At 42.2% G+C, this 19,795-nt stretch overlaps 1 protein-coding gene across 1 annotated transcript in view; it reads right to left on the bottom strand.

Moving 5' to 3' along the window:
* cux1b (cut-like homeobox 1b) overlaps positions 1 to 19,795 on the bottom strand; it is a 487,386-nt gene that overhangs the window by 243,101 nt on the left and 224,490 nt on the right. Inside the window, exon 4 of the mRNA XM_048612610.1 lies at positions 14,088 to 14,166. Within this exon, the coding sequence (XP_048468567.1) occupies positions 14,088 to 14,166 (79 nt within the window). The remainder of the gene's footprint in view (positions 1 to 14,087; positions 14,167 to 19,795) is intronic.

Below are 19,795 nucleotides of genomic sequence, written 5' to 3'. Positions count from 1 at the left end.
AGTGCAATATTTTGCTTTTCTAAATAAAGGCAAGGCTTTCCTTTTTTTAAAAAAAAGTAGGCATTAATAACAACAAATAGTTGTACCATACACATTCTACAAATTCATGCAGTCTGTTGCCTTGCCATTTTTAAATAACAAATACAAATGTAAAAATATCTTCCCCCCCCCACCCCAAATCTTTATTTTAAAACAGATCGACAGGGTCCTATTAGATCAAGCTTAATCCTGATCAAGGCAAATGTGTTGGCACTACCAACAGCTGCTCCAATGGGAGAGGAATGACCAGTGAGAAAATTGGCTCTAAACTTGCCACAGTATCTAAACCTAAAAGCAACGACAACCATTATTCAATCTGAGAAGAGAGTGTGGGAACTAGGGGTCAAGATGCATTTGAAATTACTTGTGAAAATCCTGAAGCAATTGTTAGTGAGAAGAATTACAAGATAACTCTTTGATGTTTAACAGACGGGCCAATTAGGCTGTCACTTTTAACAAGAATAACGTGTAAAAATTTGAGATTATTGTTCTAAGGAATAAAATTGGGAATTGATAATGATCTGCAAATGTGACAGATGAGGATTGATGCTTTACTTTAAGATTCTAAATAGAAGACAAATGGGGGTTAAAAAAATGCAAGCTAGTTAATTTCCAGATCAACAATTATACTCAGTTACAGCATTACAAACATTCATTTTTGAAGGGAATCTATGTTTCCTTTGCTACATACAGCCCAGAAAGTAAAGATCACCATTATATAGTGCCTTTTATGTCCACCTTACAGCCCAGTGAATGGCTTTTTACGTGCAGTAGCTATTATAATGCAGGAAGCCATGTAAAAGCCAACATGCGCACAGTAAGCTCCCACAAACAGGAATATGACAATAATCAGATCATCATCTTTTGTAATGTTTTTCAGGAAAAAAGTGTTGGTCAGAACACGTGGGATAACTTCTCGCTCTTCGTCAAAATAGGACCATGGGATCTTTTATGTCCACTTGGGAAGGCAGAGGTACCTTGTCAGACTGCCACATCAAAAAAACAGCATCTCTAATAGTATGGTATTCCCTAGTATGATACTGGAATGTCTGCCTTGATTTTTGTGCTTAGATCCTGAATTGGGTCTTGTGCTCTGTGACTCACTGAATCACTGACTCAGAATGTGCCAAGGCATGCTGGAACATTGTTCACTTCTCTCAGGATCACCGCACCTTGGACCATCCCTAGTACTCTCTGGTGCTCTGCACCATGCCAATACTCTCTGGTTCTCTGCTGCCTTCACTATGCCCAATGTAGCCTGGTTTTTTGCACTTTTGTACCATGCCCACAGTTCTTTGGTTCACTAAACCATGCCCAGGACTGCCTTGATTTTTGCAGCCTGTACCAGGCCAAATACGTCCTGCAGCCTGTACCATGGCCTTTGTTCTCTGCTTGTCTGCATCTTGCATGATGCCCAGTGTTCTCAGCTTCACGGAAGTTGCCTGACAAAGGGACAATGCTCCAAAAGTTTGTGATTTCAAATAAACCTGTTGGATTATAACGTGGTGTTCTCTGACTTCTAACCTTGTTCTCTGCAGTCTGTACCCTGCACCATGCCCAGTGCTCTCTGGTTCTCTGCAGCCTGCACCATGCCCAGCGCGCTCTGATTCGCTGCACCCTGTCCCCCCGGCTTGTTTTCTACACTTTGCACCCTGCCCATTGCCGTTTGGTTTACTGCTGGTTCTTGTATCATGTCCAATGTTGTCTGGTTCACTGCCCCAGCACAGTGTCCACGTCCAATGTTGTCTGGATCACTGCGCCCTGCACCATGCCCAATGCTGTCTGGTTGACTGCACCATGCCCAATGTTGTCTGGTTGACTGCACCATACACAATGCTGTCTGGTTCTCTCTCATTCTTACCTTCTTCACTGCCCAATACCCTGTCTTCTGCATCTCCAGGGGCCTATTTATTTGAGTAGGAGTGCAATATTTTCAAATCTCTTGTCTTTTGACACCATACTTAATTTTAAAGAAGATCAGAAAAATAGGACCTGACTCTGCTTTCCTTTCTCGCTTCCTTCAGTAGGTTTATTTTAATTCTTCTGGTCCTTGTGGTTTATTAACCTTAAGTACAGACTTCCTATCTAATTTTTCCTCATTATCAAATTTAAACCTGCCCAGTATGAGCCATCACCCCTTCTACTTTTCATGTGACCTCGGGACATCATCTTATTTGGTATATTCAGAAGCAGCATGCCTCTATGCATAAATCCACCTTTTGATCCCTAATCTACTGCACTTCTCCTTTTGATATCCTTTAGCTATTTACAGGTCAACAGAAAATTTTTGGATTCCTTCTAATATTGGCTTGTACTCGCTGTTTGCTTCTCTGATTTGTCATAAACATGCTTTTTATACTTCATCTTCATTTTTATCTCTTTCGTTCTTCTACTGAGATCTGAATTGCTTTCCCTCCCTTTCTCCTTTATGCAGTTGTGCCATGGCCACACCCACTTTATCTCCTGGTCATAGTAACTTAATTTTTCATTTGCAGTTTTCTCTGCAAGTCTTTGATTTTGGTTTATTAGGTTGGGTCCACTCTCATCCATTTGAGTTTGGTTTCCCCTCAGTTAATTATTCTTATTTTGGAGTAATACTTCTCCTTTTGCATAGCCAACTTAAACAAACAATTATCACCATCCTCTTAAATATTACCCTACTAACATTTGAACAACCTGGCCCATCTCAGAATGAAGTTGTGCTGTGCCTTCTCTCTCAGTTGACTACTATTCCATAAATAAAATACCCATGCGCACACACTTGGACCTCTTGCCCCTCTCTTCCCTTTATATGACTACTATCCCAGTCTATATGATTAATGTACCCCATTATAGCTACGATATAATTCTGCATTTCTCTGTAAATTCCACATAAATTTCTTCCTCAGCATCTTTCCCACTAGCTGATGGCCTGTACATTACATTGTTTTTAATCCTCTTGTTCCAAATAGACACTGTCCTTCTCTGGGACATCTCTTTCTTCGGCATTATAATATCTCCTAAAGCACTCCTGATGGACTCCAGTGGTTTAAGGATGGGCAACAAATGCTGATCTTCCCAGTGATGCTCATCTTTATTTAAGAATTAAGAAAAAATAAATTACTTTCTTCTGTTTCTCTCCTGAGAATCTAGTATTCAGGAACATTCAATACACTTCTTTGAGACAGGTCTCCATTGTTAGTGCAGCATCATTTTCCATTATGACTTATCAATCACTGCATAGTAATCCCAATTTAGACTCTTTCCCTCTTATGTTGAATCCATCTAAAAGCTTATAAAGCCTACTCTTCATGCTACCTGCCTCTCCCAATATTCTGTGTACTTTGATATTCCTATCTAGTATTGACTCCTGGTTTCCACAACCCTACCAAGTTAGTTTAAATCTTCCCAATAGCAATAAGAAATCATTCCCCAAGAAAGTTGGTCTGGGCTTCATTTGGGTACAACTCTTCCAGCCTGTATTGCTGGCTGCATTGTGATATGATGTTCTCCCTGCACTCTGGGGACGGCAGATATGTTGGCAGAACCTACTACCTGGGCTGCAGCACTGATTTCGTCATGGGGAAATGAGATGAAGCTGTGTGATTTGGCACAAACTGCATTGGTAACAGCCTTGATGCATTTGTTGTTTGAAGTTTGACTCATCCAACGTATCCCATAATCCCCCCATGGAAGCAGCCAATTACATAAGTATTTAGCCCTGTGACCATGGGTTAGAATGGCCACCCACCCCTACAGGTGCCAGCAGCTGACAATTAGTGTTTCAAATTCATGAGCCTTCTTCAGACGATGGGCCACAGGACTCGAAACAGTGCCTCTGCTTCCTCTCCATAGATGCTGCCAGATCTACTAAGTTTCTCCAGCAATTCCTGCTTTTGTTTGACTTCAACTTGTACTATGTAAGTATTTAATTAATGGAATTGCCCTTTGCAGAGCCTCACATTGTTCATGAGTAGAGCCTGTATGTTCAGACAGAAAGAAAACACTTGCTGCACAGCTCTGGCTGTGGTTACAGCTATTTTCCATTTCCATTGCACGTTTGTGATTCAGGTGAGGATGGAAAAGAACACAGATCACTCTTTGCTGAGTAAGTCACAGGCTGAATCTAGGGCACCTCTCAGCATTCATGTTCCTTTCTACTTTGCATTCATTGTTGGCCTCATCAGTTTTGAGCTTCTAGATGTTCCCATTTGCTTTAGTTTATGACCATCATACTGCATTGCCCCCCCATCAAAGCCAGCATAATGGTGACTGTCAATGATTTTCTCTTCCCATAGTAATTTATGTTCCTCTAATGCACTATTGCCTCCCACTTTTCATTTTGAGTTGCCTCACTTCACAGTTATTGTCTAGTCTGCATCCCAGCATATTGCCTCCAGTCCCTGCAGTTGACCGAAGGGTGACTGGATTATCGACTAACCTACAGGATTGATTATGGTTCAGTCCCAGTACTGCAGTAATACTGATCTCATTCTCACCATCCCACCCAGCCTACTGACCTTATCCAAGCACCTGGACTGACATCAGATGCCGCCCTTTACTGGCTGTGGCGACACTCTCTGACAAGCAGCAGTCAATCTTGACTTGACCAAGAACTTTGAGACATGGCCATTTGGTTAAAGCATGTAAAGTGTGTTTGCTGCGTAAGCTGCTGGCAACATACTATAGGTGTGATATTGATGTAGAACAGTGCTATGCAGCAACATGTCCACCTCCTTAACTGCTGACAAGCGTGAGGCTGCCTGGCTTTGTGTTTGCGCTAAAAAGCAAGACAAGAAAGAAGTACTGAGAGTTTATAAGTTCTGAATGAGGTGGCAAAGCACAAAAAGGCAAGGCAGAGATGTTGTGAGCATCCACGTAGGTGCTGAGAGAAATGGAAGATCTCTGAGATGCAGCATGCCCCAATGCATGAGATGGATGCCTTTTCCTGTGTGCAAATTGGCCTAGGAGCAGCATCTCAATATAAGGTATCACTGTGCTCCAAAGTGCAGCTTTGGAGTACTGAATTCCACGTTTGTCTGAAAGTTGGTGAAATGTTGAGGTCAGCATACCCAATGCCATCTTTCTTGTGTGGGAAGTAGAGGCCTTTGCTGCCCATGGAGCATGCCCTGAGATGTTGGGGACCATTGTCCAAGAGGCCTAGAGGAGCACGTGGTGAACTGGAGCTGCCAGGTGTCTGCTCTGACTTCCATCCCAGGAATGGCTAGCATCTAGTTTTGCTGTGCCCCATGAGAGAATAGGTGATTGCTTTTCAGTGAGCTGAGATGAGGTAGTGATGAGATGTAAATACATAAAAATGGGCTTCTTACCACTCACTAGCGAGATTCTCATCTCGTCATTCAAATCTTGAGTGGAAAATCAGTCTGTTGTTTTCAATATTGAAAATATCATTTTTACAATCTAGCATTGCCCATGTTGTTTGGGGGAGTTGGGGTGGCAGGGAAAATTTAGTTCGTTGACAAGAAGGACTGATATCAGCAGAAGCTATGCATTAAATTTGCAATCTTTATATGTACAACTCTGAATCCAAGCAGCATCATAGAAATGTTATAAATAGAAAAAAGTGGACCTTTACATTAAAATTATACTTGTTCTTGGGAAATACTGCAATTTGTTCATTGTGAAAAATGTTCAGAATTCGCATGTTTTATTACTCATGAGAAAATGTGGTTAACGTTCATTTCCATGAATGTAATTCTGTTTCCCTTATTAAATTAACCCCAGATACTGTGGCAATAAAGATGAAATGGGTAGCAGGTAGTTTTTGTGGAATTTAGTTTCAGGAATTACAGTATACGTGTCAAATACAGAAGAATACAATATTTGTAAAAATATATAATTCAGCTGAAATAGCAGGCAACCCTGAAATATGCAAATATCCGCTGTCTTTCGTCTTTTCCTCAGGTTCTACTTTTTAAATATTCACCAAAGTTTATATTTGACTGTTTGAGTGCAACTTTGATGCATGCAAATGCCATTTGTATGCAAACGTTTCTCTAGTGAACACATTCGTGAGGCATGTCTGCGGAGTTGCTTACACATTGTGACTTTTTTAGTATCATGTATTTGTGTGGATCAACAGGAAAGTTGTGCCTCTTGACTTATACTTGCCTTTTATCTAAAATACAGGAACATGTAAATAGTAACTGTATGATTATCATTAAAATTATAACATAGATTGAAAATGAGAAATATACAATTCTTTAATACCGAACTTCCTTAGGCTTTGTTTCTGATCCAGTGGTAATCTTTTAATATTCCATGGAATTTCTGTAATTGTAACACAATTAATGTGGCGTTTAGTTCTGAAGAAGTCATACAAGACTCCAGTCATTGACTCTGTTTCTCTTCATGGATGCTGACCTAACTGCTGAATTTCTTCAGCATTCTTGAAGGGTCAGAATCTCTGGGTTGCTGCCCGAGCCACGTGCAAATTGGCATAGGGAGGTGAGGATCAGGGAAGTAAACACGTGGTTAAAAGAGTGGTGTGGGAAAGAGGGTTTCCTTTTCATGGGGCACTAGCATCAGTTCCGGGACAGGAGGGATCTACACTGCTGGGATGGACTCTACCTGAACAGGGCCGGGTCCAGTGTTCTGGCGAAAAGGATAAATAGGGTGGTCAACAGGACTTTAAACGAGTAAGTAGGGGGAAGGGAGGAGTGAGCGTACAGGGCGTATAACAATTAATGTAAGGCAAAGCAGCAGGTTAGCAGGAAGCTTCAACTCCATTGAAAATTAGGAAAACCAGCCCAGCTGGTATACTATATTCGCTGTTCCCGTTGTGGCCTCCTCTACATCGGGGAAAGCAAGCGGAGGCTTGGGGACCGCTTTGCGGAACACCAACGCTCGGTTCGCACTTAACAACTGCACCCCCCAGTTGCGAATCATTTCAACTCCCCCTCCCATTCCTCAGACGACATGTCCATCCTGGGCCTTCTGCAGTGCCACAACGATGCCACCCGAAGGTTGCAGGAACAGCACCTCCTATTCCACTTGGGAACCCTGCAGCCCAATGGTATCAATGTGGACTTCACAAGCTTCAAAATCTCCCCTCCCCCTACCGCACCCCAAAACCAGCCCAGCATGTCCCCGCCTCCCTAACCTGTCCTTCCTCCCACCTATCCCCTCCTCCCACCTCAAGCCCCACCCCCATTTTCTACCTGCTAACCTCATCCCGCCCCCTTGACCTGTCCGTCCTCCCTGGACTGACCTATCTCCTCCCTAACTCCCCACCTACACTCACCTTTACTGGCTCCATCCCCCCCCCCCCCTTTGACCTGTCTGTCTCCTCTCCACCTACCTTCTCCTCTATCCATCTTGTATCCGCCTCCCCCTCTCTCCCTATATATTTCAGACCCCCCTTCCCCTCCCCCATTTCTGAAGGAGGGTCTAGGCCCGAAACGTCAGCCTTCCTGCTCCTCTGATGTTGCTTGGCCTGCTGTGCTCATCCAGCTCTACACCTTGTTATCTCAGATTCTCCAGCATCTGCAGTTCCTACTGTCTCTGCAGGATGGTCATGACTGGGAGTTAAATATCCAGGGGTATCAAACTGTTCGGAAGGACAGACAGGAAGGTAAGGGAGGTGGTGTCGCTCTGATTTTTAAGGATGATATCAGGGCGGTAGTGAGAGATGATATACGTTCTACTGAACAAAAGGTTGAATCCATTTGGGTGGAAATTAGGAATAGCAGGGAAGAAGTCACTGATAGGTGTGGTCTATAGGCCACCAAATAGTGACATTGTGGTGGGACGGGCAATAAACATAGAAATAGCTAATGCATGTAAAAATGGTACAGCAATTATCATGGGTGATTTTAATCTACATATCGATTGGTCAAACCAGGTCGGTCATGGCAGCCTTGAGGAGGGGTTCATAGAATGCATCCGCGATAATTTCCTTGAACAATATGTAATGGAACCTATGAGGGAGCAAGCTATCCTAGATCTAGTCCTGTGTAATGAGACAGGAATAATTAATGATCTCACAGTTAGGGATCCTCTCAGAAAGACTATCACAGTATGGCCCAATTTAAAATACAGATGGAGCATGAGAAGGTTAAATCCAGTACCAATGTCCTGTGCTTAGTCTCCTTTGTTTATGATGGAATGAGGGAGGAGTAAGCTAAGGTAAAATGGGAGCAAAAACTTTATGGGTCAATTGAGGAACAGTGGAGGACTTTCAAAACGATTCTTCACAGTGCTGAGCAGAAGTATATTCCAGTGATAAGGAAGAACTGTAGGAAAAGAAATACTCAGCCATGGATGTCTAAGGAAATAAAGGAAAGTATCAGATTAAAAAATATACATACAAAAAAGCAAAGATTAGAAGACTAGTAGACTGGGAAATCTTTAAAGGCCAACAGAAAGCCACAAAAAAAGTTATAAAGAAAAGTAAGATAGATTATGAGAGTACATTAGCTCAGAATATAAAAACAGGCAGCAAAAGTTTCTATAAATACGTAAGTCGTAAAAGAGTGGCGAAGGTAAACATTGGTCCTTTAGAGGATGAGAAGGCCAATTTAACAACTGGAAATGAGGAAATAGCTGAGGCATTAAACAGTTATTTTGTGTCGGTCTTCACAGTGGAAGACACGAATAACACGCCGAAAACTGATGGCAAGAAGGTGAAAGCAGGTGAGGACCTAGAAACTACCATTATGACCAAGGAGACAGTACTGGGCAAGCTAATGGGGCTAAAGGTAGACAAGTCTCCTGGCCCTGATGAAATGCATCCCAGGGTACTAAAAGAGGTGATGAGGGAAATAGCAAATGCACTAGTAATTATGTACCAAAATTCACTGGACTCTGGGGTGGTTCCCACAGATTGGAAACAGCCAATGTGACCCCACTGTTTAAAAAAGGGAGTAGACAAAAGCAGGTAACTATAGGCCAGTTAGCTTAACTTCGGTAGTGTGGAAAATGCTTGAATCTATCATTAAAGAAGAAATAGCAAGACATCTGGATATAAACTCTCCCACTGGGAACACCCAGCATGGGTTCATGAAGGGTAGGTCATGTTTAACTAACTTGGTGGAATTCTTTGAGGACATTACTTGCATGGTGGACAATGGGGAACCTGTGGATGTGGTGTATCTGGATTTCCAGGAGGCATTTGACAAGGTGCCACACCAAAGGCTGCTACATAAGATGAAGTTGCATGGTATTACAGGTAATGTATTGGCATGGATAGAGGATTGGTTGACCAGTAGAAAGCAAAGAGTAGGGGTAAATGGGTGTTTTTCTGGTTGGCGGTCAGTGGCTAGTGGTGTGCCTCAGGGATCAGTGTTGGGACCGCAATTGTTTACAATTTACATAGATGATTTGGAGTTGGGGACTAAGTGTGCTGTGTCAAAATTTGCAGATGACACTAAGGTGAGTGGTAGAGCAAAGTGTGCAGAAGACACTGAAAGTCTGCAGAGGGATATAGATAGTCTAAGTGAGTGGGCAAACGTCTGGCAGATGGAGTACAATGTTGGTAAATGTGAGGTCATCCATTTTGGTAGGAATAACAGCAAAATGGACTATGTTTTAAATGGTAAAAATTGCAGCATGCTGCTGTGCAGAGGGACTTGGGTGTCCTTGTGCATGAATCGCTAAAAGTAGGATTGCAGGTGCAGCGGGTAATTAAAAAGGCAAATGAAATTTTGTCTACCATTGCTAGAGGGATGGAGTTTAAAAACAGGGAGGCTATGCTGCAGCTGTATAGGGTCCTGGTGAGGCCACACCTGGAGTATTGTGTACAGTTTTGGTCTCCTTACTTGAGAAGGGATATACCAGCACTGGAGGAGGTGCAGAGGAGATTCACTCGGTTGATTCCAGAGTTGAGAGGGTTGGATTATGAGGAGAGACTGAGTAGACTGGGATTATACTCATTGGAATTCAGAAGAATGAGGGGAGATCTTATAGAAACATATCAGATTATGAAGGGAATAGGTAAGGTGGAGGCAGGGAGGTTGTTTCCACTAGCAGGTGAAACTAGGACTAGGGGGCATAGCCTCAAAGTAAAGGGAAGCAGATGAGGTCAGAAGGAACTTTTTCACCCAAAGGGTTGTGAATCTGTGGAATTCCCTGCCCAGTGAAGCGGTTGAAGCTACCTCGCTGAATGTTTTTAAGGCAAGGCTAGATAAATTTTTGAACAGTAAAGGAATTAAGGGATATGGTGTGCGGGCGGGTAAGTGGAGCTGAGTCTCAAAAACATCAGCCATGATCTTATTGAATGGCAGGGCAGGCTCGAGGGGCCAGATGGCCTACTCCTGCTCCTAGTTCTTATGTTCTAGTTTTTTTAAAGACGTGTCAAGATGTCTTTTTGGTAGTTTCCCAAATGTGTAGATAGGTCAAAATGAATTAAACTGATTTATTAGCCTGTATGCTTTGGGTGGGGATCTTTCAGCAGTATAGGCCACTGCATTCAAACAGCCTGACTGCCTTGGATGACAAATGCTTATGTTCCTTTCCACCTTAAGTCTATATGTCAGTGAGTCAGTCAGTGATTTCTGTGAGACTTGATGCACTGATTTAAGTGTCAAATCCAAGAATTGAAGTACTGAAGCAGTTACAACCTTGATGAAGCATTTGAGTGGAATGTTGGATATTGTTAAGTGTTTGAATTACACAACATACTTCAGGCTTTTTTTTCCTCTATCTGATCTGCACAAACTATGAGCAAACATTTTATGTAATACTTTGAAAGGGTGGAACTAAAGTGATTGTCAAATCACATGTGCCAGCTCCAAGTAAATCTAAACACTAACCACTGAAAATATCTGATCTAATTCTTTCATTGCTTTGCAACTATTGGTTATAGTCCAACAGGTTTATTTGAAAACACTAATTTTCAGAGGTCTGCTCCATCCCCAAGTGTAGTGTGGAAAAGGAAGCATACCAACACAATTTATAAGCAGAAAGGTAACAATCCTAAAAATGGCTAGCTGACCGCCTCCTGTTGAATCTTTAATCAGTTAGAAAGGAGACACAGATTTCTATCGATTAAAATGCTAGCCATGGTGTCATGTGATTTTTGGCCTTGTCCACCCCAGTCCAACACCGGAACCTCCACATTATTGCAACTATTGGCACACTGATATTGAAAGTCTAAAGTAAAGCAAAAAATAAGTGAAATGCAACTAAATAAACAGAGGAAAAGTTATAAATGTATGAAGAAAAGTAGGAAACAAGAAAATGAGAAAATGTGGGAATATACTGAAGAGAAACAAATGAGAAATGGGGCACACAAGACAAAAGGACCCATGGCAATCAGAAAGAGGAAAAAAATAGAAAAGTAAGAGTATAATGGAAAAAAAGAAAAATAGACAAAAGGAAAAGAGAGACAAAGATAGAAGACAAAGGTGTTGCAATCTAAAGGAATTGGCAGCAGAACTGAAAGAGTCATGGTGTTATACAGCATTAAAACACCCTTCGGTCCAACAAGTTCACGCTGACCGTATTCCCAAATTAAATTATTTCCACCTGCCTGCATTTGGTCCATATCTCTCCAAACCTTTCCTATTCATATACTTAACCAAATGTCTTTTAAATGTTGTAACTGTACCTGCATCCACCACTTCCTTTGGCAGTTCATTTCATACACTAACCACTCTGTGTAAAAAAAATTGCTCCTCATACCCTTTTTAAACCTTTCTCCTCTCAGCCTAAAAATATCACCCCTAGTTTTGAACTCCCCCACCTTAGAGAAAAGACATTCACCTTATCTATGCCTCTCACGATTTTGTAAACCTCTATAAGGTCACCCCTCAACCTCCTATGCTCCAATGAAAAAAGTCCCAGTCTCTCCTTATAACTCAAACACACCATTCCTGGCAACATCCGGTAAATCTTTGCTGAGACCTCTCTAGTTCAATATATCCTTCCTATAACAGGGCGACCAGAACTGCACAAAATACTCCGGAAGAGGCCTCACCAATGTCATATAGAGCCTCAACATGCTGTCCCAACTCTTAAACTCAAAGGTATGAGCATTGAAGGCAAGCATGCTAAATGCATTCTGGGAAATAAAGAAACTACAAAGGAAGAGAGGCGAACAAAAAGGGTGAAGTGTAGAACATTGTAAGGGGAAAAAGAATGAGAATATGAACACAGAATAGGGAAGGAAAGAAAAATTATACCAACATTACGGGGAAGTCACATTAAGATGACAAAATTCACTATCCTTAAAAAGGCTTAGATGTTTCTTGGACACTACTGTTCGCGGAGTATTAACCATTTGGAACGGAACATACATTTGATTCTTACTTTACATAATGTACTACTTTGTCTACTTCCCAGACATGTTCTAATAAAGGCATGTTGTGCCGAAAAGCAAAGTTACAACAATATGATATTGTATGTCTGTGGTGTTATTTTGTTCTCTAAAAATATTTTATATTGATAAAAATTAAGCTAGACAAATGGACAATAATATTTGACATTGAAATTGCCAACAGATTTTATTCTTCTCAAAAGCCAATACAATTGCAGATTGCACGTAAACATCTGGAAGACCTCTACTGCTATCTGAAGAAACTGTAATATGGGTAAACTGCATCACTAGCACCCAAGGATGATGAATAGCTCCTTGTCATGTATATCTGTACACAGCTCATCCAATGGTATCACATCTTCAGATGTATTCGAGGCCAGTAGAGGTGGGATCTTTGAGCTAATGTAATTAGACAACTACTAAATTAACTCAACTGCTGCATTAAGGGGAAATCAGGTGGAGTTTATATTCATACCAGAATTATGACTGCGATAAAGGAGCCTACTACTTAGCCAACATGGCTGTGCTTATAAAATAAGCGACTGGTCGGAACCATGAGAAATACGTTCATTATTCAGCATTTCTTTTAAATTTTCAAGTGAGAAATAAGCTTTTATGGAGTCACATAGTCGCACTGTAGCTAGTCACAGTCACATGCTGCCCAAAACAGTATTTTACACTAAAGACCTTGGAACTAATTCAGTTGTGCCTATATTTCAAGCTATGTTACAAGCTTGCAATGTGAGTTATCGTGATGAGAACCCCTAACCACAGCAGCTATGATTTACTGAGCAGTTTGCCTGCTGACCCATTGAGACTGGCTGGGAAGAGTACAGAGGAAAACAAGGAATAGAGAAATTTGTCTCAGTGGATCTGAACTGTATATAAACACAGTGCACAAGATAACGTCACAGACATGAAACCCCACAATCTTGCCAACATAGGGGAAAAAAAGCAGTGAAGATTATACAATATAGAAATAATATAGAATAAGGCGGAATGTAAATTGTACTGACACTGTTGTAACTAAAATAATAAATTAAACAAAACACAAAAATGCGTAGACAACAAAACCTGCTATTTCTGCATGAATTGTGTGGGAAATTCAACTGTTTCTAACAGATATGATCATACATAAGTACATATCTGCAAACTTTCTTAAGGGCTCTGAAAATGATTATAATCTTTATGGCACTTCGGCTAAACTACAGAAAACAATTTACACCAATCCTTAAATTGAAATCATGGTAAAGGAACCTCTCTTCCACCATGTTCAGAATGACAGCATCAAATATTTCTGGAACAATAGTGGAATTTAGTGGACACATTAAAGACCAAGCAGATGCCTTTCCCCTTACAATGTCAGTTTATCTTCAACATTCCGTGCCTCAAACTGCTGTGTCTTCTCTGAGACCGCAGTTGGTTATAGTGAATCAATATTTTTTCACTTATACTGGCTGTCCATTGTAATATGGTTTCAGATTCACAAAATTTATGTCTGAGCTAATTGAGAAATCAAATTTCTAAAACTAAACAAAACCGAAAGAACTCCGGACGCTGTAAAAAGAATCACAAGTTGCTGGAAAAGCTCAGTCCGTCTGGCAGTATCTGTGAAGAAAAATCAGAGTTAACGTTTTGGGTCTGGTCAGTTCTAAGGAAGGGCCACTGGACCTAAAATGTTAACTCTGATTTCTTGTCACAAATGCTGCCAGACCTGCTGATCTTTTCCTAAAACTAGAGAAGTGGCAGGAAATGGACTGACCCATGTCAGAAGCTAAATTTGGTAACATACCTGGAACATCAATTAATCTTTTGTAAACATTTAAAAAGGCTGCCTCTGCTTCTTTGCTTCTTTTACTTAGGGCATCGATCTGAAACAAACAATAAAAATACGAATTAAAAAGAAAAACATCATACTTTCCTTAAAACCACAGACATTGACTATATTTTACAAATTTTAAATAAATATGTTAACTATTTGTAAATTTAACTTTATAATCTCCTCCAGATCGACAATCTTCTGAGATATCTGCATTCCCCTAATTGTTGTGAATTCTCATGATTAACCATTTCATCATCAGTGGTAGCGCTTTCAGTTGCTCAGTCCCAAACTCAGCAATTAATTTCCTGTACCTCTTCATCTCACTTTCCTCATTTAAGATGCTCCTTCAAGCATACCCCTCTGACTAGGTGTTTAGGCATCTGATCCAATATCTCTTTGGCTCAATGTCATACTTTGTTTTATAACGCTTTGGTGTAACACCTTAGGACATTTCACTATATTAAAGACACTATACAAGTTGTTGTAGTGCAAAACCTCTAGCTTCCAAGCTTCAGAGGAAAAAAATACAGTGTGCATTCAAATCAAATGATGCTTTATGAACATTTACAAATTTTCTTGCAGGAGACAATGGCAAACCACAGCAGTATCTTGCACATAAGCGCGGACAAATCAAATGAACATCCATGGCCCAACCCTCAAAAACAAGAAGGGAAGAAAAGACATCCAAGCTCGAATCTTCAGAGTGGCAGCAAAGAAGGCTATTCACTTTTCCCTTTATACTATTATGGGCCTCTCCCTCTAAGTATGCACCTTCTCCCCTTTCTCATGACTCCAAACTTGTTTAAAAACTGCTCAGCATTATCATCTCTCCAGTTCTGAAGAAAGATGTTCAGGATCAAAAACACTATTTATTTTCTCCCCATTGCCACCTTGCTGAGTGTTTCCATCATTTTCTGCTTCCTTGACAATATTATTGTTAAAGGACAATAGGGACAAGGGTTGGTGATTGAGCTCTTTAAACATGCTTATCATTCAACTATATTATTGCTGCTTTATACCTCAATTCCATTTACTCATTGTTGCTTCCTATCCCTTGTCTAATAAAAATCTATCAATCTAAGTCTGGGAAATTTAAATTGACCCTCAGGAGGTCTTTTTTGTCATGTTAGTTTCACAGTTCTCCCAGGTTGATCAGATAGCTGCCAAATCTAACAATAAAATTCCATAACCCAGTTGAAAATGATGCTGGTCATAGTGGATTTCAGTAACATTAAGGAGCAAGAACATCATCTGGTTCCTTTCCAAAAACAATTACTCAGCAGCAAATCAGCTGAACAGCTGTTGAAGACCCTAAGTAACCCAGCCCACGCATAAAAGCACTTCTTAAAAAAAATTCATTAGCCTTTTGGTCTCTCTTTCTCCAATATGGCTTTACTGGTTTCCCAATCTGACCAAAAATCATCCAAACAACAATATCTGAGGCTGATCATCTCCAGGATCTGCAATTCTTGACGCCCCACTCTTAGATCCCAATCCCCAGACTTGTAAGATTGATGATTAGCACATGACAGGTTATTAAGAGAAATGCACACCAGTCAAGTAAATGCCCCATCTACTAATGTTCTTTCACTATTGGTTGAATCTTTTTCCAATTACAAGGCATGTTTTGAAATCAATAACTCATAAGCCTGACCAAAAGGATGCATGATGTAAATGCAAGACACTCACTTCTTGCTTTCTACTGGGAATCAGAAGAATTTACCAAAACATTTTCTAACGAACAGGAACAATAGCATAATGGCTATGTTACTGGACCAGTAATCCAGAGAACTGAACTAATAATATGGAACTTTGAGGTCATAATCCACCACCACAGCAGCAATTTATTCGGAGCTTTTAAGTACAGTTATAAGAACATCATAAACCAAAATGTGACATTGAGCTCTATTGAGATATTAAGTCAGTTGACCAAGAGCTAACTCAAAGAAATACATTTTCAGAAGTGCCTTAAAGAAAGATAGCAAGGTGGAAAAGTTTAGGGAAAGTATTCCAGAGCTTCAGGCTTAGGTAACTGAAGGCATGTTGACAGAATATTTAAAATTGGGGATGTTCAAGATATCAATATTGGAGGCATATGAACTGGAGCAGATTACAGAAGTAAACATTGGCAAGGCCATGGAGGGATTTGAAAACAGGAAAGAGAATTTTAAAATCAAGATGTTTCTTAACTGTTTTGTCAGTGTTAGTCATCAAACACAATGATAGTGGGGGAACTGGATTTTGAGAGTTAGGAATAGAGTTTTGCATGACGTCAAGTTTATGGAGGGCTAAATGTGGGAGACTAGCCAAAAATGTATTGGAATAGTTAAAAGTGTAAATCTGATGCAGTAATGGAGTGGGATATTGGCAACCTCTATTGCCATAAAATGTTGGAGGCGGCACGGTGGCTCAGTGGTTAGGACTGCTACCTTATAGTGCCAGGGACCCAGGTTCGATTCCACCCTTGGCCAACTGTCTGTGTGGAGTTTGCACATTCTCCCCACGTGTGAGCAGGTTTCCTCCGGGTGCTCCGGATTCCTACCACAGTCCAAAGATTTGCAGGCCAGGTGGACTGGCCATTCAAAATTGCCCGTAGTGTTCAGGGATGTGTAGATTAGGTGGGTTATAGGGGGATGGGTCTGCGTGGGATGCTCAGAGGGTCAGTGTGGGCTTGCTGGGCCGAAGGGCCTGTTTCCACACTGTAACGATTCTATGATCATTCGGGGAATTTAAATTCCGTTCATTAAATACATATTTTTGTTTTTAAAAAAAAGCTAGTATCAGTAATGATGACTATAGAGCTACCAAATTGATACATGCGGTTCACTGATATCCACTCAGCAGAGGAAATCTGGTATCCTTACCCAGCTTTGGCTGCATGTGAAATCAGAGTCACAGCAATCACTCTGAAAAGGCCTAGAAAGCTATTCAGTTGTACAAAAACACACAGTACTGGGTCCAGAAGGATGCTTACCAATACTTTAAGGCCAATACATGTCCATATTCCATAAATGAAAACGAAAGCCTCCTGATTTCTGGTTCTCACAGTATTTTCTTCAGGAGGCCCAATGCTTAGCATCGCAACCAACAGATTTTTCCATGATTTGGTGTTACTGTATCATTAGCCAGAAAGTTCGGCTGTGCCGGGGGTGTAGGAGCTTTTCGTGGTACCGGTTCCTTTTCATAAATCAACAGTAGCTTTACAGTGACATCAACAATTAAATTTTAATTAGTTACAGCCCTTTCTCTAAAAAATGACTTCATAGTGTGTTATCCCCAAGAAAACTAAACTAGAACTTTGAAAACAAAACAGCTGCATGCCTAAGTGGCATGAAAATGACTATCATGGGAGAATGTATAGCTTTTAAAATGATGCTATAGCTCTCGGAGGGCTTCGTAACCAAATATAGCACTACACTGAGCCATGCAGATCACATCTCAAATTTTACGCGCACTGGTGAAGTTACAAATGGGAACAGCACAGCAGAACTACACAAAAGAGGAAGAACTATGGCCAGAGTTTCCAGGTCTGCTGGTTATTCAGGTATCCTTGTTGAAAGAGGGGATTACAGTGCGTGATTCAGTAATGACTGAAGTCAGCCACAAGGAACTCCCCACATTATCCAATCTCAAGTAAGTAACAACACAGTATGGAGCTGGAGGAACACAGCAGGTCAGGAAGCAGAGGAACAGGAAAATTGACGTTTCAGGTTGGGACCCTTCAGAAACGGGAAACAAATAGAGGAGTGGTGGGACAAGGGAAGGTAGGTGGGATTGTGATTGGTGAGTGCAGGTAGGGAGTGATGGAGATCGGTCAGTGAGTTGGGTGGGGCAGATAGGTGGGAGAGAAGATGGACAGGTTGTGTCAGGTCAAGGAGGCAGGGTTAGACATGGGATAAGGCTGGAGATGGGGAGATTTTGAAGCTGGTGAATTCTATTTTTAGGCCGGGGTTAGTAGGAACTGCAGATGCTGGAGAATCCGAGACAACAAGGTGCAGGGCTGGATGAACACAGCAGGCCTGAATGCCCTGGTCGACCCATTGTCTCCGCCTGCTCCTGCCCCACCGAACTGATCTCCAACTATCTAGACTCCATTTTCTCCCCCTTGGTCCAGGAACTCCCTACCTATGTCCGTGACACCACCCACGCCCTCCACCTCCTCCAGAACTTCCAATTCCCCGGTCCCCAACACCTCATCTTTACCATGGACGTCCAGTCCCTCTACACCTGCATTCCCCATGCAGATGGCCTTAAGGCCCTCCGCTTCTTCCTGTCCCGCAGGCCCGACCAGTCCCCCTCCACTGACACCCTCATCCGCTTAGCCGAACTCGTCCTCACACTCAACAACTTCTCTTTCAATTCCTCCCACTTCCTACAGACAAAGGGGGTAGCCATGGGTACCCGCATGGGCCCAAGCTACGCCTGCCTCTTTGTAGGTTACGTGGAACAATCCCTCTTCCGTACCTACACCGGCCCTAAACCCCACCTCTTCCTCCGTTACATTGATGACTGTATCGGCGCCGCCTCGTGCTCCCACGAGGAGCTCGAACAGTTCATACACTTCACTAACACCTTCCACCCCAACCTTAAGTTTACCTGGACCATCTCTAACACCTCTCTCCCCTTCCTGGACCTCTCTGTCTCCATATCAGGCAACCACCTAGAAACCGATATTCATTTCAAGCCCACCGACTCCCACAGCTACCTAGAATACTCCTCCTCCCACCCACCTTCCTGCAAAAATGCTATCCCCTATTCCCAATTCCTTCGCCTCCGCCGCATCTGCTCCCAGGATGAGGCATTCCATTCCCGTATATCTCAGTTGTCCTCGTTTTTCAAGGACCGTAACTTCCCCTCCTCGGTGGTCGAGAACGCCCTCAACCGTGTCTCCCACATCTCCCGCACCTCATCCCTCACACCCCGTCCACGCAATAAGAACCAAAAAAGAATCCCCCTCGTCCTCAGCTTTTTCTGATGAAGGGTCTAGGCCCGAAGCGTCAGCCTCTCTGCTCCTATGATGCTGCTTGGCCTGCTGTGTTCATCCAGCCCTGCACCTTGTTGTCTCAATTTTTAGGCCATTGGGCTGCAGCCTCCCAAGGTGTAATATGAGGTATTGCTCCTCCAGTTTGTGGGCAGCGTCATTGCAACACTGGAGGCGGCCCAGGATGGACATGTCATCCAGGGAGTGGGAGGGGTAGTTAAAATGGTTGGCGACTGGAAGCTGTTGCCATTTGTCGCATACAGAGCGCAGACGCTCTACGAAACAGTCTCTACGCTTGGTCTCACCGATACACAGGAGGCCGCATCAGGAGCAGCGGATACAGTACACCAATTTGGCAGATGTACAGGTGAACCCCTGTCTGATATGAAAAGTTTGCTTTGTGCCTTGAACCGAGGTGAGGGGAGAGGTGTAGGGGCAGGTGCAGCACTTCCTGCGGTTGCAGGGAAAGGTGTCAGTTTCAAGGCAATTATAGGACACCTATTTCAAGCCCACTGGCTCCATCTACCTGGACTACACCTCTTCTCACCCAACCTCCTGCAAGAATGCGATCCCCTACTCCCAATTCCTCTGCCTCCACCATATCTGCTCCCAAGATGGAGCGCTCCACTGCCAGACATCCCAGATGTCCCCCATTTGCCCCCCTCTGGTGATCAAAAACGCCCTCATCCGCATCTCT

The sequence above is a fragment of the Rhincodon typus genome, chromosome 26 (assembly GCF_021869965.1).
Source record: "Rhincodon typus isolate 14 chromosome 26, sRhiTyp1.1, whole genome shotgun sequence".
Taxonomy (NCBI): domain Eukaryota; kingdom Metazoa; phylum Chordata; class Chondrichthyes; order Orectolobiformes; family Rhincodontidae; genus Rhincodon; species Rhincodon typus.
This window is presented reverse-complemented; position numbering and strand designations above follow the sequence as displayed.